The sequence below is a fragment of the Poeciliopsis prolifica genome, unplaced genomic scaffold (genome assembly GCF_027474105.1).
Source record: "Poeciliopsis prolifica strain line A6 unplaced genomic scaffold, Auburn_PproV2 SCAFFOLD011, whole genome shotgun sequence".
Classification (NCBI taxonomy): domain Eukaryota; kingdom Metazoa; phylum Chordata; class Actinopteri; order Cyprinodontiformes; family Poeciliidae; genus Poeciliopsis; species Poeciliopsis prolifica.
The window spans coordinates 13,585,797-13,612,885 of record NW_026562386.1 but is presented as its reverse complement, the minus strand read 5'-3'; the positions used below and the strand labels follow the sequence as shown (position 1 = coordinate 13,612,885).

Here is a 27,089-nt window from a genome sequence, read left to right as displayed (position 1 = left end):
TGGCTTCCATTATTGTCTCATTTTGCAAACTAAGAGTTTAAAAACAAATCTCATCCAGTAGATAAGATTTTGTACGACTGTAAATATCTTAGTTCACTTGAAATAAGACAAAACTGGTGACTTTTCAGGAAGATATAAGGGCTTGTTTTAGTTAATAATCACTTAAACTTGATTATAAAGTTCTAGATCCACTGGCAGATTATTTCACTTTTAACAAGGAAAAAATATCTGGTTATAAGTAAAGTAAAGTAACCTACCAGTAGAACTGACACTTTGTCAGCATATTTAATAAACTGTTGATATAAAACAAGCTCATAAATCTTCCTGAGCTCAGTTAGTTTTGTCTTATTGCACTTCTAAAAATTAAACCAAAAATACTTAAGAGGAATACTTTTTACAATGTACAGTTTACAGACCAACATCTGGCTTCAGTGCAGTTCTGTATTATTTAGCATTAGCAACAATTCTTTGCTCCATGTCTCCATATTATTGGAAAGGTTTTTGTTGTCAGATTGTAGTGCAGATCTCATGCTAATGTAGTTGAGCTGGGAAAATGATAAGCAACCATTAATATGTCAAATGAGTGATAAATCACAGTGATTGCTAAGCTATATTGAGAAACAGGAAACTACGTAGCTTTAGCTTAGCTTAAAAACAATGAAATATAATGCAAAACACCAAAAGTTGTCAAATTTTAAGTCACCAATGGTAACTGTAAGCCATCAAAATCCTGCTCTTGCAAAAAAAGTACTCCTGACCTCTCTTCCTCTTTCTCTCTCTCACACACACACCCATAAACACACACACGCACACACTCATACACACAATAGCAGTCCTGTGATGGTTGGAAGTGTTTGTTCAGTTGTTGGCCGGCCGGCCCAGTGCGGCTGTCAGGAACCGGAGCAGGCGGTGACCGACGGCAGAGCCGTGGCGAGAAGTCGGCCTCAGACTCGTTTAGAGGTATTTTCAGATAAGGAGGCTTTATTCTGGATTTTCTAGATTTAACAGTCACAGTTTGCAGCATTTTCAGCACAGAGTGTTTTCTCATATGCTGAAGAATAATTGTGATAGATTTTTTTTCTATAAGGATTTTTATTGTGGTTTTGGGAAGGTTTTTTTCATAAGCTTGTAGTCTCAAAGAGTATTGATGAGACTAACTAGTGTTTTAGTTAAAGTCTTTGGCATTTTAAGACAGTTTCATTATGACTGGTTTTAACTTCTCATGTTGTAACTACTGAAAATCAGGAACAAACAGCTGTGGAAAAAATATAAATTTCAGAATTCTGACTATTTTTCTCAGAATTGTTGTGTTTTTCTCCAAATTTTGATTTACTCTGAGAATGTGGACATTTTTCTTAGAAATTTGACTGTCAGAACTGTAATGTTTTTGATCAGAATTTTGATGTTTTTATCTGGATTTTTACATTTTTCTCTGAATTCTGATGTTAATCTCAGAAGATGTTTGATATTTTTCTCAGAATGTTTGATTTAATCTGAGAATTTGGACAATGTTCTCAGAAATTTGACTGTCATATCAGAATTGTGATATTTTCCTCAGGATTTTTATTTGATCAGAATTATGATGTTTTTATCTGAATTTTGACGGATCTGAGCCACATAAATATGAGTTTTGCTGCAGATTTGGACCTCTGAACGAAGTTTCTGTGTTTGCTGTGCATTCATCTTCCTGCAGGTTTAAAATAGCACAAGGTTTCAGTGTTTTACCCCCCGGAGAGGCGTGGCTGGGTACATCTCAGCAGGACAGGCCTGGCATTTACGACGAGACTCTCTGAAGGTGACTGCTATTCAGACTGCAGCTATAACAGAGAAAGTGGCAGTGAGAATAGTTCAGTCACCAAAGTGAGGTTTCAGATTCAGGGTATTGAAGAAAGACTTGGTGAGGGCGGCTCTTCAAAGAGGGTTATTTTTGGGTAGTTGTGGTATTCAAAGAAGGACATAGTCCCCATTCTTGCCCTACTTGTACTCTACGCCGTGTCATCTAGACGGACAGCATATGTCTGCTATACTGACAGCTGTTTCTCAGATCAGAGATCACAGATATGTCAGCAGGGGAGTTTTGACTCAGTCAGTTGACCTGCTCATACGCCAAAATAGCACTTGGAGGTTTAATTAAACAGGAGTTAACAGGAGTTAATTTAACAGGAGTTAAATTAAAAGATAGTTGGTGACACTCACATAGGACTGGACAATAAATCAATAATATTTATATATCTATCAATAGACAGAAAGGCTTTAGTGCCACTGCCAGTTGAGCCAGTTATTTGCCTCATAACTGCTTAAAAATAAACAACAACGACGTGGAGTGAAAACTGTGGATAAGTCAGGAAATGTCAGTTCACCAGTTTGGCAGCATTTCAGATATTGAAGCAAAACAAAAACTTAAATAAGTATCGATATTGAATTATATGAAACACTTCCATGTCATCCAATTCTAGAGAGCCAGATGTTTCACAAACAACATTGCAACAAAGCTATTTTTTTTTTGCATTCTAATAAACACTTTTTTTTATTGCTTATTTATTAAAAATAAATAAGCAAAATATAAGAAACAGCAAATAAAATGAATTATGGAGTCTCTGGAAGCAAAATAATTTTTAAAAAATGGTCTAGTTGAGACAATAGCAGCTGAATGAAGACTTTTGTCATCAAGTTTTTGTAGAGAGAGAGAGAAAACCTTTAAATCATGCAATTGGAATAATAAAAAATAGTTTTATTGATTTATTTCTTATAGGAATTAGTCCAGCCAACATTCGGGTAGTGTCTTTCATCCAAATGTTTTGCTTCATAGTTGTAGTGAACAAGAAGGACCAACGTCAAAATAGATGCAAGCTTTACTTTGGTTTATGTACCATCATTGAATTTCTTTATTTATTTAAAAGTTCACATGATAGAAAATGTAAAAATCCCTTTTTGCCTCTGGCTTCTCCCCTTAAAGTCGGAGGCATCCCAACCGGAGAATCTGTAGGTCAGGCTATATTTAGCTGCTGCATATTAAGTGTAATGGTGTCATTAATCGCTGGATAAATGGCACCCAACTGCTTTTTGCCCTCATCCAATGGAGTTAGTGTGTAGTTTATATGTGTTTTACTTTCTGGATGGCTCTGAGGATTGATTTATTTTTTTTTTATGTTTAAGTGTTCCAGGTTTTCCCAACTTTCTTACATTCTTCACCTTTTTGGGGTTTCTGTTAGTTTGTGAAGCCGGTTCTGTAATGTTCTGCTCATCTGAGAGTCTCATATCTGACAAGAAAGGAGTGTTTTGCGCCATATTGATATCTTTTATGCGTCACCCTTTGTGTTTACTCATCGCCTACAACCTTTGGTCATCCCCATTTAATGACTTGTTTTATGTGGTTTACTTTATAATCACGTGACCCGGTCATCACATTCTGGGCATAATGGGTCAGACAATCCCGAAACAAAGCCAGTCTGCCTTTCAAATCCTCCTGTTGTCCAATGGCAGCTCAGCAGGTTACCAGGGCTGTCGTTATAGCAGCTGAGCTGCAATAGAGGGGTTGTTTCAGTTGAGAACTGCTGACACATGTATGATTGATTTTTTTTCACCAATGTCATCAAAATAAGTCTTAATTCACCATGAAGCAGAATTTAAAAAAATATAATAGATATAATTAAAATAATTAAAGAAAATGTTTCAGCGCCAAACATGCAAAGGCCAGAGCAGTAATTCCTCTACTCCATATAGATTAGAATGTAAATATGGAGTCTTTGACAAAGACTCTGTTGACTTGCTCTTGTGTTTTTTCCTCTCCAGATTGAGAACATTGATGCTTGTTTGAGTTTCCTGGCAGCTAAAGGAGTCAACATCCAGGGTCTGTCTGCAGAAGGTGAGCTAGACTGATGCATGACCCTGAATGTTTTGGGTTTTACTAATTCAATACTTCACATGTTCTGCTTTCTCTAAAATTGAGTTTGGGGTGCTCTAAGGTACAATCCTGGGATTCCTCTCATTCATGATGCTCCCACTGCCTCAGGTTGTAAGATTAGTTATCATATCTATGCAGATGATACTCAGCTCTATATTACAATGTCACCAGGTGAAATCATGCTGAACAAAATGCTCTGAACAGTATTTTATCAATATTTTGTTTTCAGCTGAACTGAAACAAAACTGAAGTTTTTATCTTTGGACCTGAAGAGGAACAATCTAGTCAGTTATTACAGCCAGAAACCAGCGATCAGGCCTGAAATCTGGGTGTAGTCATGAACTCAGAAATAAACTTTCAGAGACACATAAAGGCAGTTACAAAGTCAGCTTTCTGTCACATGAAGAACATTTCCAGAGTTCAGGTCCAGGGAAGATCTAGAGAAACTCCTGTATGCGTTGATCTTTACTGGTCAACATTGGAACATTGACCAGTACAGTTAATGTGACAAAATGTAACGTCTGTTATTGGTTTTCACAACTATTGACTGTTGACTGATGTTTTTTAATGTTTTCACAGTGCAAAGCACTTTAAACTGCTGAAATGTTCACATAAATAAGGTAGATTCTCTGTCTGACCCTCAGAGATTCGTAATGGGAATCTGAAGGCGATCCTCGGCCTCTTCTTCAGCTTATCCCGCTACAAACAGCAGCAGCAGCAGGCCCAGCGGCAGAACTCCCAGCCCAGCCTCCCGCCGGCGGCCCAAACCCAGAACACACACCCTTCCCTGAGCCAGCAGAGCAGCGCTCCGGCACAGCTCAGCCACTCTCCGCATGGGACGCCCGCCCTCACAGCACAGAAAGCAGCACAGGCCGAGATGCAGTCCAGGTGAGGTTTGTTCGCCAAATCAGTGCAGATTGAAGATGCAATGTGTAACTTTGACAAAAAAACAAACAAAACGTTTTTACATATTTGTTTAAACTGTCACCTTGTTGTGACTGAAAACGTGATCTCGAGTGCCTTCTGAAGAAATGCACCAAAAACAACTAATCAGAGCCAAGAGGGGGGCTTACCGCTGTCAATCACACCCATGTACACGCTAATGGTGGATAAACAGATTATGGCTGCAGAAAGTCGTCCATCATTGTTGGCTACGCTTAGGTTTGTCATGATTACAAATTTTGCTAAACAAGAAATTGTCCCAGAAGTTATTGCAATAATCCATAATGTTTTGAGATTATTTCAATTCATATAATGATAATGGAATAATAATAATGATGCTAAAACACATTCTCAAAGCTCAAACTTTATATTTTAATAACATTTAATGCTGGAACTAGAAGACTGTTTAAATATCCACAACAAATAAACAAAACAATAAAACAAGTAAAACTAAACAAAAATGTCCTTCAAATAACAGCTAGTTGAGAGCAAAAACCAGGACAATTCAAAACTAGAATTGTAAAAAACCAATAAACCATGCAAATGGTAATTATCGATATACTTTTAATTTATTATGCGATTAATTGATTTGTTGCTTATTGCAAAAGGTCATTATTAGCATAGCCAGTCATGAATCCTGAGCTTCATGACAGCTCAGCATTCAATCATCTGATTGGTTGTTTCTAGTTAGCTCTGGGAGAAGACGAATTATCTGTAAATTGTCACGACAAATTGACAGTTTCAACAAATAAGTAAAAAAAATATATATTTTAACAAAAATTACATACTGCAACTTTAACCAGGACACAGGATTGGATGAAATTTTCTGCTTCACTTTCTTCAATCCATCATTTTGACATTCTATCTTCTTGCTCACATTTCATATCATTTAAATTTCTAAACATGACTTCTCTCCCATCCTCCTCCACGTCTCCCGTCTCTTTTCTTCTTCTCCTCCTCCAGGGATGCTTGTCAGAGTAAACTTCTCAAGTTTTCCATTGGTCAGAAAAAGAGCTCTAGGTCAGCTTCACTTGCTCTCCTGATTTCCTGCCCTTTCCTTCACCTCACCAGCACTTTCACCTGAAATTACACTGCAAAAACACAAACTCTTACCAAGTGTTCGTCTAGTCGTTCGTGTGAATATCTTAGTACACTTGAAATAAGACTAAAGTAACTTTTTATTAAGATATATGAACTTGTTTTAAGTCAGTAATTTCTTAAAATTCAAGGAAAAGCATTGACTCCATTGGCAGATTATTTAATTTATTACATATACAGCAATATTAAGCAATTATTGACACAAAAAGCTCACATTTCTTGCTGAAAAGTTACTTAAAAGTCAGTTTTGCCTTTTCAAGTGGATTATGATGTTCGCATTAAAAATATTTGATAAGATTGAATGTTTTTACAGTGTAGAAAGCTAGAAATCGCCTCTAATCAGAGATAACTTATTTTTTCAACCATTATGAGGTTCCTATTGCTTCTTTGTCTGTGATTAAGGGCAATTTCTACTACAAGCACCATCAATAATGCATGAGTGATGGTGCTCCGCAGATAGACACTAAAGCTCCTGGCTCCACTTTCAGAGGGTTCTTGTCTGTTTCTGGCATCACGCCTCATTTGGCCGGTCTGCTAAATGGGCTGTAAAAGACCTTTAGATAACCCTTAAGTAAGTAAGTGTGTGGGTTGGTTTTCTTGACAAGAACGTCCCCCTCTCCCCTATATAATGTGACATTAATAATTAACACAGAACCTGCAGCAGGGATTGTGCGTTTGAAGTGATGCGTGACAGAAACTTGCCTTTGTTCTGTTTCGTTTGGTTCTGTTGACGTTTTGTCAGATTCTCAGCATGCATTTTACTCTAAAGTGATAACTTTCTCTTTGAAACTGAATGCAAGATCTGGTTTTGCATGCAGCCCGTCCCAAAGCTGCACCTGCCTCCTGTAGACACTACAGCCCCTCAAATGTGGTTCAATGTCTCCATCTTCTGGTCAACTTGCATAACTACAATGTGAAGACATTGCTGTAGATGCCTGGTTATTTCAATGTATTTATATGTATTTTAATACTCAAAATGTGTGTTAAAGGTAATAAAATGTGCAAATATATTATTTTTGTCAGCATTTATTCTGAATATGTTTGTTAAAATGTGTTTAAACATAGAATGCTGCATTTATTAGATGAAATATTATCTAATGTCAGCAAAGTGCATTGACAATGAGCCATGTTTCTAGTGGCATAGCCAGTGTGTTTTTGTCATAAAACAAAAAAACATTTATAACTTTTAAATATTTTTATTGTGGCTTTTGGTTGTGAATAACTTCATAAATGTTAAATTAGAAGTTTTTTTTTTAAAAAAGAATGAGTATTTGCAACTCAAATCCAGATCTTTATACTTAAACTATAACATATTTGCATTAATATGTTGAAACCAAAAATTTTTTTGTCTCTTTGTTTTTGACTTTTTGTTAGAATTAGAAATGTACAACAGTTCTTGCTGACCTTCCTAAACCAGTTCTTACCTGTTCTGTGTGAAAAAGTCCTTTTTTGTGTCAAATCAAATGTTCACATATTTTAAAGTTCCCTGTGAAAGCTCAGATGTCTGGCCTCATTACTCCCCTCTCCCATTGTTTTTTTGTTTTTTTCCCTGATCTGTTGATCAGACTTCCTGGCCCGACAACAAGGGTGTCCACTGCTGGCGGTGACGTCCCTCCCAGAAGCTCGGTCAGCGCTGCTGGAAACCGGCGCAGTCAGGGCTGCAGTGACAAGACCAAAGCAAGTTTACATCCGAACAAAGGTGAGAAATTTCATAAATGGAGAAAGTTTTGCATAGAGTTTCATCTTATATCCTAACAAGAATCACAAGAACATTGGTTAACTTGTTGTGATTGTAAATTGTTTTAATTTATTCTTAATTCCAGTAATGCTAAAAAAAAGACCCCATTGTTGGGCTTGCTAGTTTTACTGTTTTATGGACTATTCAATTTAAGCATCAATAACTTTAAAAATATGCTTAAATGAAGGTACGATTTGCAGTTCAATTATTTTAATCACTCTTTTATGTGACTGGTTTTGGAAACACAGCCAATGCTTTGTGGATACTGAAACTATTTGTGTGTATCTGTCAAAGGAAAAGAAATCCTGTGGAAAAAGTAATGCAAAATATTTTTATTTAGAAAAAAATATGAAAGATAAGTTTTGTCAATAAGTCATGAGGCCTAGAAGAGATTAGCATTGACATGAGACATCTTTAAAACAGTCCAAAATGGGCTCAAGTGGCAGGTAAAACCAGAAATAACAAGAGCCCCAAATACAGAACCCTGAGGTACATCAAAATGAAAATGGTTTAAATTCATAACTCTTATGTGAGTGAGACTAGTAAGAGGATTGATCATATGCAAAGATTTCTTATCATGCATGCACTCTAAAAATTTAATTATGTGGCAGAAGTAATGACAACTATTTTTATTTAGATTTAAACATGTAGAATATGTTTTTTTGATAACTTTTGAGGCCTAAAAGAGTTTAGCATTGAAATGCTAAATGTTCTCAAAAGGCATGTAAGTCTAACAATAACAAGGGCTCCAAATACAGAACCCTGAGGTACACCAGTCTATGGTGAAGTGAATGAATGAGCCTGGTTGGCTGCTAGGCCAATTGTCATAGCTTCTTGTTGTGCACCAGGAAAGAAATGCGTGTAATGCCAGATATTGTTATTTAGCAACAAGCATGTCAGAAATGTTTTTTTTTCATAATTCATGAGGCCTAGAAGAGATTAGCTTTGACATGAGTCATCTTTAAAGCTGCCCAAAATGTGCTCAAGTTGGCATATAAAACCAGAAATAACAAGGGCCCCAAAAGCAGAACCCTGAGGTACACCAGTCTATGGTGAAGTGAATGAATGAGCCTGGTTGGATGCTTGGCCAATCGTCGTAGCTTCTTGTTTTGCACCCTAAAAGAAAAGCGTGTGATGCCAGATATTGCTATTTAGCAACAAGCATGTCGAGATTAGCATTGACATGAGCCATCTTTAAAGCTGCCCAAAATGTGCTCAAGTGGCATATAAAACCAGAAATAACAAGGGCCCCAAAAGCAGAACCCTGAGGTACACCAAAATGAAAACGGTTTAAGGAAGCCCTATAATTTGAAGCAGCCCCACAGAAGGAATGATTGGAACGATATGAAGAAAACCACGGAGAGGCAGCGCACGATACGGCAGGCCAGTACCTCAACCTGATGTGGCGGTCAGCGTATCAAAGGTTCGGTCCAACATAAGGACAGGACATTCTGTGTCGCTTCGCACCACATCATACTGAGAATAGCTGATGACGTTTACTGAACCCTGATTGAAATGTATGCTGTTTTTACTCAGAGATGCAGTGAAAACAAAGAGCAACTCCCCTGAACTTCTGGTTCAGCCTTGATCAGCATGCTGCAGCCATCTGAAAGTGTTTATTTTATAAGAAGCAGCACTCAGTTTTGGTCGAATTGTTAAGCCAGGAAAGAAAAGCAAGAGGATCCTCTTAAAACGAGAGTGCAAACATGTTAATGTTCCTCTACAACCCCTGCAGCTTCTCTGTTTTTACAATCTGCTTCAGGTATTTGGCAGCAGATTTAGCATAAATGGTGCTTGAAGCGACCGTTCAGTTGACCCGACCTTTATATAGACTTTGTTAGTGTCCGACATCTAAACTCATTACCCAGAATTACACAGGGAGTTTTGACCGCCCAGAGAGACTGGGAGAGAGAGCGATTTCATTGTGTTAAACAGTGCCAGGCTAACCCTGCAAAAACACAAAATCTTACCTTTTTTTGTGTAGTTTCTAGTTCAAATATATTAATATATTTCAAATAAGACAAACCTAACTTTTCAGTGAGATGTAGGAGCTTGTTTTAAGTTTGTTAATACTGATGAAACGTAATAGATCAACTGGCAGATTATTTAACTTTTAACAAGACATTTTTTCCATGTTATAAGTGAAATAATCTGACTGTATATCTCATACTTTTTCCATTAATATAAGGCAGTGCTTCTCAATTATTTTCCATTACGCCCCCCCTAGCAAGAAGAAAACTATTCGCGCCCCCCACTCCCCACCGTGACTATCCATCTCTGCATAACATTTTTTCCTTATTAACATTTTTTTCGCTGAAAAAACTCTAGTGGCTTATCGGCGTGATTGGGATGTAACATATTTAAGTGACGCGCTAATTTATTTGGCTTCATGCTGTCCGCTGCGAGCATTTTTAGACACAGCAAACACACCGGTCTTTCCTCTTCTCCAACTGTAGTCACAGTGAAGCCAAGCGCTAAATACGCTTCGTCGTATTTCCTCTTCTTAGCTTTCGGTTGACTTTCTGTTGTCTCATTATCTTTGTCTCTCTCCGCTTTTCTTTTCATCCCTGTGAAAAACTTTTTATGTTGGGGGTTGTTGAATAACGGAGGCCATAGACAGAACGCAGTCGGAGCTTTTTGTTGACTTAACACTGCTACCCAAGGCAAACCTGTTGTCTTGTAAGTCGTAAAATGTTGCACTGTCGCAAACGTGACAGAAGTAACAATGAGAGCGCCACTGCCGCCTACTGTGCGCAATTACACTTTATACTAGTATGGCCAAAAAAAAAGCCTGTTCCCCAGGATCACACGCCCCCCAGGTATCGCACCGCGCCCCCCAAAGGGGGCCCGCCCCACTATTTGAGAAGCACTGTATTAAGGAGTCATTTATGTAAATTAAGCTCCTATATCTTCCTTAAAAGTTAATTTGTAAGTTAGTTTTTTCTTGTTTCTAGAAAAGTCATAATGTACCATCTACTTGACAACCCTGAAAAAGAATCAAACATGGAGAACCAACATTTAGTTTTATCAGAACAAGAATCCAAAGAAACCCCTAGTACTTTCTATATTATTAGTTTTTATAGTATTTTTATTATTATTAAACATGGGGAACCAAAATGTAGTTTTATACTTTTACCTTGTGTTTCTTTTGGTTTGTTGTTTGTTTGTTTTTCTCCTTCTAATTCAGTAAAGCAATGAAATGGCATGCTGCTGAAAATGTGCCATACAAGTAGAATTACCTTGCGCTTGATTGACAGCGCCAAGACCCGCCCCCTGGCTATGATTGGTTGTTTTTGGTCAGGAGCGCTGCATTTCATCAGTAGCTCAGAGTGTGATCTTCTCACAGATTATCTGCCTCATATTACACTGTAACAACATGGTGTCAGTTTTAAGAACTATATAAAAAACATATTTTTAAAAAATTATCTATTGCAGCTTTAATTGATTCTTCATTTGCTGTTAAATAAGCTTGTCTTAGCTTCAATCCAGAAAGAAAGAGTCCCTTTGTTCACATTGAATAAAGTGAGGCTGTTTTGCTGAACGGTTTCACATTATGCTGAATGAAGGTGCATAAAAGCAGCAGTAAATGGTCTCAGCTGCATGAAGACGGGCTGGGATGTTAGCAGTCAGCTGACGGGCGAAGCATGAATGAAGCAGATGATCTCAATTACCTGCAAACTGTCTGCTGCTCAGACTCTCAGGAAGAGCAGAGTGGAAATAAATGAAAAAATGTCCAACATACTCCAATAAAGGAAGAGCTTTTATAAGCATTTCAATGGAGCGCATACACTGTAAAACCTAAGTAGTTCTTCTTACTTAAAATGGCAGTATTATGTATTAGTGCCTTTTTTTATAGCACAATCAAGCAACTTTAACTTCAGTTATTATAAAAATGCCTATATATCAAATATTAAAATAAATTTAATTTTGTAATTTACCACCTTGAAATTAGGAAATGAATCTGTCTCTTTTGGAAGCTCCTTCTCTTTCTGAAGCTCCGCCTTCATGGCTCCTCTATTAACCCGTTAACAGTGTTTTTTGTTTGTTTTTTCTTCAACCAGCATTTCACTGAGAAGTAGCTTATAACATGAAATGCACAATGCCACTTGATGTTTGCTAATTGCTGCTGGCTAGTCTGAAGGAGCTGACCAAGGGAGGGCCTCACTGCGAGGCGTTTTTTCACATCTGAATAGTTGCTAAGATTTCTTAAACATCCATGAAAGAATCAATGCAACACTCCAGGTGTGCTTTAGATGAGGACATAAAATTATAAGGTGATATAAAGCTCAAAAACGTCTTTTTTACATAAAAAATATGTATTGCCTCAAATTTTTCCAGTTTCCATTAAATTAACTGAGGAACAGCTACTTGTGCAGGTTTAGTGAGTATAACTACAGTTAACTTAATAAATCTGAGGATGTTGTAGTTACTTAAAGAAAATTGTATAAAAAGCTTGATTGAGAATGTTTCTACACTGCAAAAACACCAAATCTTGCCATATATTTTGATCAAATTTCTAGTTCAAATATTTCTTGCAATAAGAAAAAATATCTCAGGAGCTTGAGTTATAGGAGCTTTTTTTAAGTAAATAATTCCTTAATATTGATGGAAAAAGCTCTACTTTGTCTAGTAAATAAATTCACTTAAAACAACACGGGTTTTACAGGTTACAAGTTAAATAAACTAGAACTTTTTCATCAATACTAAGGAATTATGCACTTGAAACAAGCTCCGATATCTTGATGAAAGTTAAATGTAAGTTACTTTTTTTAATTTCAAGTCTATGAAGATATTTGCACTGGAAACTAAACCAAAAATGCTTTGTGAGATTTTATGTTTTTGCATTTTGCATTTTGTAGTAATCAGTAATACTACTACATATTTTGGAATAAAGAATTGCACAATGTATTTGTGTATTTTATGACATTATTACATATTGTGTAGCTTCATTTTAAGGTTGCTAAAGATAAACACGCCTCACTTTTTATTTGTAAAGGTTGAAAGCTGTGCGTCTCTCTCCTCTCTCCAGTTGATAATTACAAGCTCCTTTATGTTAGCCTAACAAATTAAAGCCTTTGGTCGTAACGTGATGAAGTGCGATAAAGTTGGAGATGTGACGGCTGTGCAGAGTTAAAAATGACCACAGTGGTCATGTTTCCAAACTCCGCCCCAGTCCTGTCTGCGGACCACACTCCGCCTCCCTGAGCGCCACTTTGAGTCTCTCCTCTCCTCTGCTGTCCATCTTCTTCCTTCTCTACTTTACTTTCCTGCTTGATGTCTGCAGCACCAGCCAGGTTTGTCAGCTTCCACTTCTATTTCCCCTCCAGAAATGGTAACATCAACAGATTTATAAAGCTTAGATTAGTTTCTTCTTCCCCCCTTTTGAGGTAGCAACCAATCTCTAATTGTGGCTTTTTATAGATTTTTTTCCTAACTTGTAATTTTGCATGCATGTTTAAAACGTTGCTACTGCAGGTTCAGATGTTCGGGCCGGAGCTGTTCTGTGTCAGCGGCTGTGACACCAGAATGAAGTCATGCCACCAGGCGTCCTGCTCTCTGTTTAATAGGAGCTGACAGAATCTGAGTGTTCGCTAATTTACACTGAGCAGAGAGAGCGCACTGCAAAAACACAAAATCCTCCCAACTGTTTCTGCTCTAGTTTCTAGTGCAAATGTCTTAATTATTTATAAATAGCACGATATGGGAGCCTGTTTTCCTTAAATTGATTTATTTCTAACAAAACACTTGTAAGTGAAATGATAATGCCTGTGGTACTACAATGTTTTCATCTGTATTAAGAAATTTTTAACTTTATCATTTTTTTACTTTAAACAAGTTCCTATGTCTTGGTAAAGAGTTACTTGCAAGTTAATTTTGTTTTATTCACAGTAGAAATTATACCAAAAATACTTTTTGGTCTGTTTTTGCAGTGTAGGGAAATCCATCTTACATATTCTTATGTCATATGGTTTACATATTAAATAAATCATTATTTGCCAGACGTTCTTAAAACTCTTACAATGCCACGTAGTTTTTCCAATAACTGAGGGCTATTTTCACGTTAACATAAAATATTTATAATGCTGTGGATTCTTTTTAGCCTTCTCCTGACTGATACCTTTTGTACAAATACATCCTTTGTAACATGTTGGGCAACTCTGGCTTTAACCAAACAACACAAAAGAGTGATATCAGCTACACTGTTTAGGATGTCAGAAGTATATTTCAGGTTGTCTTGAATAAAGTTTTAGCTGAAAGTTGTGCACATTTATGCAGTTATTACATCTTTTTTAAAACAGTTTTATCTAAAAATGCTTTTTTGTTCCCTGAACACATCTACTTGTTTCAGGAAACGTCTGCCAATGACACCAGGACTTTTAATCAAAATTAAGACATTATTTACTTAAAACAAAACTGAAAAGTTACCTGCAATTTAGTTTTGTCTTATTCCAGGTGTACTAAGATATTTGGACTAGAAACTAGACAGAAGTACTTGTTAAGATTTTGTGTTTTTGCAGTGCAGGGTGCATCTGTGTGTTTCTGTGTGGAGTTTGAACGTTTTCTCCCTTTACTGAGTGACCAGCTTTCTGATGCGCTGTGGCGTCACTGTTTGAGTGTATTCATATGGAGAAACTTTAAAAAGTAAAAAGGAAAAAAATTACAAAGGCTTCCTGTCCCTTTTGCTTTTGGAGCACAATGCGTGAGGAGCGAGAGGGAGCCGTCTGAAATCAGATACTGAAGCAAACACCTGCAGGGCGAAATGGAGCATCAGTGAATGAGTCTGTAAATAAAAATAATGCCTAACCGTTGCCATGTTTTATTCTGGATAAACTATACTGACAACCTTTTATTATGATATCTTTTAAATCATAAGAAGTGCTATTCCATCAGAGGGTAACTTGTACGGCCTTAAAGTTTTATTGCAACATTTTGTGCTTTTACTGTGACAACAATAAAAGTGACGACAGGAACTGCACTGCAAAAACACAATTCTACCAAGTATTATTGTCTGTTTTCCAGTGAAAATATCTTAGCATCGCAAGTTACTCATTGGGTTGTTGCTAGGTAACCAAAGAGTTAGTGAGTTAGCTTCGCTAGTTAGCGGCTAACGTATTTCCTCTGCCTACATCCCCAGAATCCTGTGTGGTTCTGAATCAGAGTTCAGTGAATGCTCTATATATCAAAAATGTAATTGTCTGTTTATTGATCACTTGTCCATTGCCATATATATTGTTATTGATTTATTGTCCAGACATACTTGCTGTATGTCCAAGTGATTTGTTCCCAAGTCGGGCAGTAATATCTTGTGACTGGTACAGTCATGACTTCGGAAGGCTTTGATCCAAATCACGTCAGGCTCAGCAGCGGATGCCGCTTTTCTTTTTACTGCTTGTTTTCCGTCGGCTCTCCAGACTGCATTCGCCTCAGTTTCTGGCCCTGCAGATGTACACGGCTCCAACCGTTTCTGCCTAACCTGGCAGGCGTGTTCAGACATGTATGCACAGACGGTTCGAGTGCTGACACCATGTGAAATTGCAACCCCTTTTCATCTGGTGGAGACATGCATATTCACAGACGCATGAGTGTGAAGAGCCATGAAAAGAACTTTAAAATCGATTCTGTGTGAATTCTGGAGAGGCTTTTATATTATCCTCATGCTGAGAGGAGAGGACGCAGACTGAGAGGATGTTCAGACGTGTAGGGGGTCGAGGAAGGGTGGTCTGCTTTTCATTTTAATCTGTAATGACTGCAGCAATTAAGCAGTTAAGTTAAATACTTAAATTCTTCCAACATGTTTCCTAAATCAGCAAAATGAACAAATGTGACCAGTGCAATTTTGGGATTCGGCCTCAGGCTGCACGGGGTCGCTTAGTGACCCGTTGACGAAACCACAGAAGGAATAATTTGTTTATCTTGGAAGGAAACTGCTTCCTTACTGGCTTTTTTTGCAGGAAATGGAAGAGAAAAACATATTGAAGTAGAAAATCTAATTTCATGGTCATTGGTATAAGCCATTTGTTTTTCTAGCTTATATTATAAAGTGATTTGTCTGACACCATTCAAATATATATATATATATATAAAAAATTGCAGTACCATATAAAAAAGTCAGTGACTAATTTAAAATTAAAAGTAGCTAAACTTGAAAAAGATTAGCTGGATAACCTTTGACCTTTATGTTTTAGTTTTAAAGCATTCTGGGTATTTAGTAGTAGCGGTTCTGGATCTGGAGCAGTTTTGCCAGAAAACCTTATCCTTTCATTCAGTATTCTTCAGTCCACCATCTCAAAACAGGGGAAAGTTTCCCATAGATCTCTGTTGAAGTGTAAGTCACTTTAAAATGTAAAATTTTTTAAAGATCTTTTGGAAAAACAGACAAGAAGAGCAAAAAGTAAGAATTGCTCCGCTTATTTTTGAAGTTAAAGGAGGTGCATTGTGCAAATTATTGTAGCACATTTTGGTTTCTGTGGCTCCTAAAAGTCCAAACGCTTAAAAAGACAAGCGCATACAGACAGGCTTTGGCAATAAATTAATGCTTTGGAGTGACTGAAATGAAATGAAACCTCCTGAATGTAACATCACCAGCTGATTACCTAGCAACCCCTGCAGAGTTCCAGCACATTTGGTTGTCCGGTTGTACAGCTGTAAAATGGTTGCTGGAAGAGACAAGTGTTTTTGTTGTTGACTCATCATTCAGAAATCACTTGCTGTGTTCTTGTTGGTTGTGCAGGAGACTCTATTTCTGCTTTTCAAAGATGAACGATGGTATGACTGCGCCATTTTTCAGATGGGAGTGTAAACGTTTCATTTGGGCTGCATGCATGGCAGCAGCTTATTTGGACTTAAAGTGACAAGATACCCTGAAACAATCAATGTTCTGTTTTCTCTCATAACTCTGGAGAACATTTTTATCTTTTCCCGACTTGGCAGCCTAACTGGAACATTTCAGTCCTCGTCCCTTACGGTCCGGTCTTGTCTGCGACCCGCTGGCTCCAAGTCAAAAGCCTCCTAATGCCCAACTCATCTCTCTCTGTTCCTTTCTGACCCAAAATCCAAACTGACCCAGTTCTGTGGGAGCCCGGACCTTCCTGCTGGCCCACATCAAAGCCTCATTCACCCCAAACCTGAACTGCATGGCCCCTGACTATGCTCGATGTGGTTCCCATCTTATTCAGCTATTAGAAACCTGACCCACTTTGTTAATAGCTAACTACTAGCGCATCTAATTGGGCCATAATTACTTCCTAATGGCTGCTTTGTTTCCTGCTGCTCACATTAAACGCTGAAGAGGAGGAGAAAGCGAAGGCTGCTTTGTGAGTGGAGATTCCCAATTAGGACATGAAAGAACTGGCAACATGAATAAAAGGGGAGATCCTCATGAAAATGTGCATACAGTATAAAAGTGTGTTTGTTTCCCACTATGAATAAATGCTGGTGTGAATAAAACATTCATTCTTTGGACTGATACTTTATTTTGAATAAGACGTAATTCAGTCTGTAGTTTCACTATGCCTTTTATTTAAATACTTGTCCAGTCATTTCTGATAATTGATTACATTTCTCACTAAGCCTGTGGAGCAATATCCTATAAAAACAAGCAGATATGATGAGGAAAGCTCTTAAAAAACAAGAATGTTGCTCTGCACTGCAAAAACACAAAACCTTAGCAAGTATTTTAGTTTAGTTTCTATTGCACACATATCTTATGCAATATGATAAAATAATTCAGAAGTAGCTTTTCAGCAAGATTTAGTAGTTTGTTTTAAGTCACTAATTCCTTAATGTTGATTAAAGATATTTGCAGTAGAAACTACACCAAAAATATCTGGTAAGATTTTGTATTTTTGCAGGGTGGTGTAGGTTTTGCCTGAAATTAAAAATGACAGTCATGGTTTCATTTTTTTCCAAAACCAAAACTGTGACTTTTTAACTAGGGGCTTTTTTTAAATATCTTGGCTTATGCACAATATAAACAGTCTATCCAAGTTATCTCTAGTTTCCAGTTGTAATAAGATAACAGAACAAATAGATTATGTAAACTAGAGAAAACGGCTGCATGAGAGACTTGGCCTGAAGACCTTGTCTGTGTTGTCTCACTGTGGTGCGGGTCTTTGTCCGCCCCGCTCAGGCCCTCTCTCTCTCTCTCTGTCTCTCTGTCTGGCAGTTGGTGTTTGAATATTCAAATGTTGCCGGTTGGAGCTGCAATGTGCATGTTCCCAACCTCAGAAACCCTCAGGATAGTTTTACTTTCAGACAGGCTGCAACTTTTAGCAGGAAGATCTGTGTTTGCTCCCGGTAAGTTTGCTTCTTGGGTCACATGGTGCAGATTTACGCAGGAACTAAAGCGAGGTGTTGCAAGATTATTTCTGTTTTTAGACGAGGTTGAGTTCATGCATCTTGCTGTTTTTTTTTTTTTTTTTTTTTTTTTTGCAGAGCAGAAGCACTCTGACCAAAAGCAGGCCTTATAAGTGCAGCAGCACTGCTTCTTGATGTGGCTTACTTGGAGAGGCTTGAAAGCACTCGATTCTGCTCCGCACTGCTCTTCTAAACAGTTTATGATGGACTCCCTTATTGTTATTGCTACGGGTTTTTTACAACAAACTCAAGGCAGGTTTATCCCCTTGCACACGGGTGTCTAACTTTTGTACCAAGGATCAAACTTCCAAGTTGCAGGTTCTCAAGAGCCAAATTTTCTCCAATTAAAAGCAGAAAAAAATTGTTTTGTGATTATTTTCTTCTTTATATGCACAACAATAAAAAGCAAGTAATACTTTAATGAAACAGGCATAATGACATTTGTCTTAATGATTATTTTTAAGTATTTGTTAAAATTAACACTATGTTGTAATAGTGTAATATTATACAGGTAAACATTTACAACATGCTATGATAGCTGTGTAGTGATTCACAGCGCTAAGTCCCGCCTCCTGGCTCTGATTGGTTGTTTCTAGTCAGCACTGGAAGAAGAAGACAGAAGAGCTCGATTTTTTTTTTCTTTTTCCACAAATTATCTGTCTTGTGCCAAACTGTCACAACATGTGACAGTTTTAAACAAATATGTAGTTGTATTAACCTTCCAGACCTCTCAGGTCTTCTGGTTCTGGTTCAGCTCTGCATCCCCAGAACATGGAGAAGCAGCATTCAGCTTCTATGCACCACAATCTGGAACAAACTTCTGAAAAACTGCAAAACTGCTGAAACACTGAGTCCCTTTAAATAAGTTCTTCATTGTTTGGTAAAATGTCTGTTGTTTGGTGCAGATTCCTTGGACGGCATGACCTCACAGCTCTCTGTGATGACTGAACATGCTTCGTCGTCTGCAGTGACCATCGGCTCCTCCACCAGCGTCCTATCTGCTACCTCCCACCTGGTTCCTCCATCTTCCTCTCCTCCTCCCCGTCTACCGCCATTCCCCCAACCCAACAGCAGCAGCAAACCCTGGAGGAGCAAGTCAGTGAGCGCCAAGCACACCAACGCCCAGCCGCCATCGTCCACTTGCAACCCGCATCTGTAATGCAGTCCAACAAGCCAGAGAAGGACGCATCAACCAAGGTTGAAGCTCCTCCCAAAGCTGCCACCCAGAAGTCGATGCTTGAGAAACTTAAGCTGTTCAACAGCAAATCAGGATCTAAAGCGGCAATGCCCCACCGGACAGCGCCGCCCCAGTCCGGACACCTCTGGAGAGATTGGAAAACGGCTCCAACACTGACCCTTTAGAGGAAGAAGACGGCAACCTGCGACCAGGGATGAACGGGACGACAGCTCGACAACTGCCAGCAGCCCAAAATTGCTCTGAAGGGCATTGCCCAACGCACTTTCAGCAGAGCTTTGACTGCCAAGAAGGGTTCAGTGAAAGGCCTGGACAAGGAGAAAGGAAGGAGAAGGAGAAAGGGAAGGAGCTGGGCAACGCGGCTCTGACAGAACGGAGCTAAGGGGGGAGCTTAAGGAGGAAGTAACGCCAATTCCTCCGGATGTGGAGGCGTCCAACAAAAGACGTCCAAAATTGCTAGTTTCATTCCAAGGGTGGAAAAGTAGCCAAAAAGGAGAGTTCCACCCCAGCACAAAGCGGAATACCAAAGCCAGGAGGCAAAGCCCCGGGAGCTGGGGGCAAAGCTTCTTCAGCAAAGGAGGCGGCGGAGAGGCCTCGGAGCATGCGGCTGGGCGGAGGCGGGCTCGCCATGCACCGCGGGACTCTGGACAGAGACAGGGACAGCAGGCACTCCAGCTCTACCTCCAGCTTGGCCTCCACTGAAGGGAAGTCCGGCGCCGCCCCGGTGGCGGGTTTAGGCACTACGCAGAGCACGGCCAGCAACACTGTCAGCGTGCAGCTACCTCAGACGCAGCAACTGCACAGCCACCCCAACACGGCTACTGTCGCACCTTTCATGTACAGGTAGGAGGCCGGATTATCCTGGGAGCTTAAATATTTGTGAACAGCACAAAGGTTTGGTTTTGGAGGAGGAGCTGCATGAATCGTTGCAAGAGTTATGACTTTAATCTCAGAATTCAGACTTTTAAGGACAAAATTTAAAATGTTTTCTCATAATTTTTACTTTTAATCTGTTCCTTAAACTCATAATTCAGATTTTATTCTTACACTTCTGACCTTTTTTCAAAATTCTTGCTTATTTCTCAGGTTTTTGGAATCTCATTGAAATACATTGAAATCCAGCAAAACATATCGATTCTTTTGGTTGTAACATGACAAAATTACAGAATGAACACAATTAGAAAACATTGCGTAACACAAAAAGCTAATTTCCTTTTGTTTGCTTGTCAAATATGTATTTACTGTTTGTGTTATGTCGACTTTGCCTCCCATAAACCATAATCCTACAAAAATGCAGAAAGTTTCACTGAAAATAAACCAAGTAAGTGTTATTTTATTGCTAAAACATTTTTTGTGGATAGTGAGTCGTTAAAATTCAGACGTTATTTCTCCTCAGTGACTCTAAAGGCTCAGCTGAGTTAGTCAGCGAGTCTGGAGTCGGGCAAAGAGCAAAGGCAGCACATGAGCGAGACATTCAAACGTCACAGTTCAGCCGCAGCGTTGTATTGATTTATCCTTCAGAGACAAAACGTCTGAACTCTGAGGCTTTAGCAGGCATTCGCTTCACGCCGCAGTCACAAGACTTGAAATGCAGCAGATTTAAAGTCTAATCAGGTTTATCCCTCCTTCGTGACAATTTTCTGAATATCAGGTTCCCCCTAAGTACGCCATAATTCACAATCAAAATGATTCCCTCACTTTAATCAGTCGCACAATTTGTTTTCTGGCAGAACACAAACAGATGGCGAGGGAACGGTGAACTCGGAGAGCGGCTCAGTGGGAAGGCGGAGACATTTCCTGCTCAAAGACCAGCCAGACCTCCATCGAAGACCTTTCAGGTAGGCAGTGCCTGCTTCTGTCCACGTTTACATTTTAAATCTCAGTTTTATTACTTTTTTAAAACAATGTTTTGCTCAGGTGAAGACCCAGAGACCAGACGGCTGCGGACCGTCAAAAACATTGCAGACCTACGGCAAAATTTAGAAGAGACCATGTCTAGTCTGCGGGGAACTCAGGTCACTCACAGGTAAATAATAACAAAAAATACTGATGGTTAAATATTAAACCGCAACTGACTGCACTTACTTTCTCATCTGAACATAGAGGCATCAACTAAATTTTATTTTAATAATCTTTTTCAAAAAAATGATGGTGATAATAGTCCGGATGCACCGATCCACTACTTTCCAATACGATACCAAAATCTGACAGGGTTTTTCAGCCCTATTTTCAATCTTCTGCCTGTTTTTTTGTTGCGGTTCTGTTAATAAAATTCCCATTTTTCTACTTTCATTTATCTGATTACTCTTTGCTTGATTGTTTGTTTTTTAAATTACATTTTTTTCCTCAGTACTCTGGAAACCACCTTTGACGGCAGCGTTACGACAGACATCAGCAGTGCCGGCGGCGGCGGATTGTCCGGCAACAGCAGTAGCGGCGGCGGGAGCGGTCGAAGCATCCTCAGCCTTACCTCCGCCCGCTCGTCGCTGTCACCGTGGCGACTGGGGCAGTCCAGCCCTCGTCTGCAGGCGGGCGACGCCCCTTCTGTTGGGAACGGCTACGGCGGGCGAGGCGGGCGCTACCTGTACCCTGGGCACCTGCGGAGGCAGCTGGCCGGCAGGGGCGGTGCTCTGTGCAGCGTGGAGCTGGGGGACAGAGCTGGAGACGAAATGGAGCTGGACGGCCCCGCCGTGGAGGTCACCGGCTACATGAGCGACGGAGATGTGCTGAGCAAGAACGTCATGCGCACTGACGATGTCACCAGTGGGTAAGTGGGTGGAGGCAGCAGATTTTACTTTCACTGTTTTTGTACTTCCGTTTGCGTTTCTACTACTTTTAAAATCAGCCCAAGCCTTCAAATAACAAAACAGAATGAAATGTTACAAATCAGCAGGCTCTGCCTGTTACCTAGCAATCCCGAAAACACAGTCGGTTACCTAGCAACACATACTGAGCTCCAACATGTTTGGTCAGTTGGTTTTACCTCTGTATTTGATGTACAATGGCCACTGGAGAAGAGGAGCAGTATTTTTTTTTTGTTGACTTTTCATCCAGGAACCGCTTGCTGCTTTCTTGTTGGTTGTACTGGAGGCTCCGCTTCTGCTTTTCAAAGGTTGTATAATTGCTCATCTTTTTGGATCTATTTAAAGTGACTGTTGAATCTGAAGGGAACTGAAAAAAGGCAGAACAGATCAGACTGAAATGTCATTATCTGAGAATAATTTTATGCCAAAAAATGTAATGAAAATGTTTTCAGTAGACCATAAAACTATCCTAACCTGTTCAGGGAATTATAACAGATCACTTTTAAAGGTTACGACGGCTAATTGAATATATATTTTATATACAAGTTCAAATGTTGGTGTTTTAATGGTTCATATACAGTTTTATAACAAACCAGAAGAGGGCAGTAGTGTTCCTTAATGACTGAACTTCTAAAAATACATATAAAGGACATATTGACTCAAAACAGGCTTTTATATTTAGTTAAAAAGTTACTTGTAAGTTAGTTGTTTTAAATTTTTTTATTTTAAGTGTTATAAGATATTTTGCACTAAAAATAGACCAAAAATGCTTTGCATTATTGTGTGTGCAGCTTTTATAACAACATTTATCTACAATGATTCAAAGCCAACATGCAGGATGTACCATCAGAGGCATTAATGCTGATCATCAGATCCACTGTTTATGTTTCTTTCACAAACCCACTGTCTATGTTATAACATGCTCTTTGCATATTTTGGCTGTTACACTTATCCAAAGCTCTGCTGTCATCGTTGTTGTCAGATGAAGAGGTAAAGGCGCCAAGTTGGCTTCAGACTGAAAGATTCAGATGAAGTTTGGAAAACATCTGCATGAGTCTGACCTGATTTCCAAAAGGAGCCTAAAGCAGAGGCACCGGAAGCTAATGCTTCAATTTTATGTCTGATTCACATTTCCTGGTGAAATATTTCCTGTGAAATATTGCTGTATCAATATTTACAGTAAACTTGTTGATTTTATCTAGTTGTAAACCGACTAGATAAAATCGTTCGAGGCAAATGGTCACTAATTTTTATTTCGTTTTCAGTATTTGGATCTGCATTAGTTCACAACGCAGTTTTTGCTCAAAACAAAATATTTTTCATCACCAAATGATTTCTGGATTGTTGGTCAAAGTTGTTCTGGAAGGATGTTTTCATACTTTGTTCTTTACTGCAAAAATGCAAAATGTTACCAAGTATTTTTGTTCTAGTTTGTAGAGCTAATATCTTAATACACTTGAAATTAAACAAAACTAACTTACAAGTAACTTTCAGCAAAATAAAGGTGCTTGTTTTAATATTAATTCCTCAATATCGATTAAAAATGCCAATTCCAAAGGCAGCTTGTTTCACTTTATTAAGGGAAAATGTCTTACTGCAGGTAAAAAAATAAATCTATTACTTTTTAACAATATCAAGAAATGATTCACTTGAAACAATCGTTTTGTTCTTATTTCCAGTGTATAAAGATATTTTAACTACAAACCTGACCTAACTTGGAAAGACTTTGTGTTTTTGAAGTGAAAAGACAAAAAACTGAAGCAGAAATGCAGAATTACTGTCCGCACTGCAAAAACAAAATTTTACCAAGCAATTCTGGTTTTACCACAACATTTTTTCCATGTTATAAGTGAAAGAATCTGCTAGTGGAACTAGCACTGTTTAATCAGATTTAATCAATTATTGACTCCTATGTCTTGGAAAGTTACTTGTAAGTTAGTTTAGACTTTTTTTCAAGTGTACTAAGTATTTGCACTGAGAACTAAGCCATAAAAACTTCAGATTTTGTGTTTTTGCAATGCCATGATTAAATGATCTTTAAATGATTGTAATAATTCCCGTTTTCTACTTTCAAGTCCCTTTGAAATCCTGTTTCTCTGTTTTGAAACCATTTCTCATTTTTCATTCACTTGACATCATAAATCAAAGAAAATCCACAAATCCTCTGTTGTTAGGATCCAGATCTTGTTGATGTCTGGACTGTTTGACAAATGACTTTCCGTTGATGTTTCCTCTACATTAGTTAACGTTCTGTAGGTGAGAGTGATGTATTTTTATAAAGCTTTAGGAAGGAGTGATGGATGGCGGGGAAAACAGCTTTTATTTAAACAGAGCCTATATGAGGCTCTTTGTTGTTACGTGCGTGCGTGCGTGCGTGCGTGCGTGCGTGTGTGTGTGTGTGTGGGTGGAGTCACCCTGTGGGTTAACCATTTAAAACAGACTGATGATGACCTCCCACTTTCCTCCTCGTCCGCGGGACATTTTGCGGTTCCCTCCACTGCGAGCGCGTCGGCATCCAGTACAGACGTAACTGGTTCTTCCACACCGGTGCTGGGACGTTTACCCACAGAGGAGGAGCTGGGTTTTAACTGCACTGCAAAAACACAAAATAAAGTACACAAAAAAGTGTTTCTTCTACTTTCTTGTGTGAATATCTTAGTACACTTGAAAAAAAAACTAACTTATTATTTATATTTAGCAACTTTTTCATCAATATTAAATGATTATTGACTCAAAACATGTACATATCTTAAAGTTACATACAAGTTAGTTTTGTCTTATTTCAAGTGTGCTACAAACTAGACCTAAAATACTTCTGTTTTTCCAGTGTGGGGTACAAAAATGCACAATAACACTGCAAAATACAAAATTTTACCAACAACTCTGTCTAGTTTTAAGCACAGATATCTTAGGAACATTTGAAAAAAGACTGTAATTGACTAAAATGGGGGGAAATGTACTCCTAAGTCTTATTGAAAAGTTGTTTAAAGTGTACTAAAACATTTGTACTAGAAATACTTGGTAAAACTTTATGTCTTTGCACTCCTGCCACCATGGCAGAACTTTTTATAGCATTTCAAACAGGGCAGGAAACTCTCAACTGTTGTAAATCTGCAGGGAGTTTAGCCCACCTTGAAAATCAACCCTGTGGAGAAATGAATTGCTTCTCTTTCCAACACTGGAGAGCCATTCATTAAAAGATTAACTCAGATTGTACTGTACTAGGAGGTCACTGTATAATGTATTTATTTATAACATGGTAAAATTATTGACTCGAAACAAGCTCCTGTATCTTTCTGATCTTTTATCAAGCGTGCTAAGAGATTTCACTTGACACTTGATCAAAATATTTGTGTTTTTGCAGTGCAGTGGTTTTCTTCAGTCCATAGCCCCTGGGTGTTTTGGTTCTCTGTCCCTCAGAGATGAACGGAGAACCAGCTCTGGCTCTCTAACGCTTCGGGGGGGGAAACTGTCTGATCCTCCACTTCCTCCCTCCCTTCTCCTCTGCCAGACCCAACCTCCTATCAGGGGAGGAAAATCAGCATGTGGAGCAGAGGAGAGCCGCCTCATACCAACCCTGAGCTCACACACAAGTTGGTCGGCTTCATTTCACCATGATGAAACTCGCTCTCACCTGCTGGTGTTGTTGATCTTTGTGTTCGGTGCAGACCTGACGGTTAAACGGACGCTTTTCTTTTGAGATTTTAATCGGCTAGCTAAAAGCACCTGGACGTGTTTGATTTTGCTTTTGGCTGACATGTTTGAGGCTGACAGGTAGGTTTGTAACATGATTTTATTTGTATAAAACTTCAGGAGAAAGATGTCTCTTAATTTTAAAGGTGACCTATTATTTTAACTTGAATGGATAGGATATGTTTATGGACAATAAAAAACATGCTAATTACATTGTTTGCACAAAATGATTCTAAGACTTTGAGATTTTAGTCAGTTTTAGGGAATCCTGCCATTTTAAATCCAAATTATCTGCTGCTGACCACGCTCCCCAACTCAACATTTACATTCACACGTGAAAATATATGCAAAAAGACGTACAATTATACAACTGCACATTTTGAAAAGCATCGGTAGAGCCTCCTGAACAACCAACCATAATGAAGCAACTGGTTTCTAAATGGTAAGTCAACAAATGAACACTTGTCTTTTCCAGCAGCCATTGTACAGTGCATACAGCTGTAAAACCAACTCACCACAAGCTGGAGCTCAGCTTGCGTCGCTGGGTTACGGTGCAGCGCCTGTCAAATGTGACTTGACAGTCAGAAGGTTTTGAAACCAAAAAGCAAGAACTTATTGCCAGAAAACATTGCGGTGGGTTTTTTTAAGTGCTTGGTCTGTTTTTATAAGCAACAGAATAAAATTGTGCAAAATGTGATTTCTGTACCAACCTTAGCAACCCTGCTTGGGTTGCTAGGTGACGGTGCCAAGCCGGGGTTGCTAGGTAACGGTGGACCACTCCCCCCCTCCCGCCCCCCCACTGCCCCACTCCCCCCCACCCCCCCACCTTCTACTGAATGTGACTCAACATTCTGGAGGTTTTCAAAACTGCTAATTTTCCAGACACCAAAAAAACATGAATGTATTGCCAAAAAACAGCTGTTTGTGCTTTTTTTTTAAAAGAGCTTGGTCTGTTTTTAGAAACAATAGAAACCCAAATGGAAGTACAAAAACATGGAAAATGTGATTTTTTCACCCCAGAAAACAATAAAATGTCATGTTTGGACACGTTTCTACTGAGGCGAGTGGATAGGAGCGGGGTTATTAGTGTGAAAGAGTGATGTTTGAGCTTGTGTTTGTCTCTGGTTGGTCATCTCCAAGGTGACTTTGCAGTGTGATGATTGATTTCGACCCCCTATCGACTGGATCCTGTGTCTGGACAAAGTCCTGCTTTAACTGCATTTGTTTTTTAATTTAAAACAAGGTTGCATACATTATTTCATTCTCTTAGTGTCAAAACATTGTGTTTCTCATATGTACAAAAGGCAGATTATATACTTAAGGATATCCTGTAATGGATCATTTGCACTTTTTACAGAT

General features: G+C 38.7%; 1 protein-coding gene across 1 annotated transcript in view; it reads left to right on the top strand.

The window, feature by feature from the left end:
* Window positions 1-27,089, top strand: part of nav2a (neuron navigator 2a) — a 120,965-nt gene that overhangs the window by 40,092 nt on the left and 53,784 nt on the right. Inside the window, 14 exon segments of the mRNA XM_055036821.1 lie at window positions 3,793-3,865; window positions 4,549-4,792; window positions 5,810-5,866; window positions 7,510-7,643; window positions 18,944-19,186; window positions 19,189-19,326; window positions 19,329-19,446; window positions 19,448-19,582; window positions 19,584-19,691; window positions 19,693-20,076; window positions 20,964-21,014; window positions 21,016-21,071; window positions 21,151-21,259; window positions 21,584-22,000. Of these exon segments, the coding sequence (XP_054892796.1) occupies window positions 3,793-3,865; window positions 4,549-4,792; window positions 5,810-5,866; window positions 7,510-7,643; window positions 18,944-19,186; window positions 19,189-19,326; window positions 19,329-19,446; window positions 19,448-19,582; window positions 19,584-19,691; window positions 19,693-20,076; window positions 20,964-21,014; window positions 21,016-21,071; window positions 21,151-21,259; window positions 21,584-22,000 (2,267 nt within the window).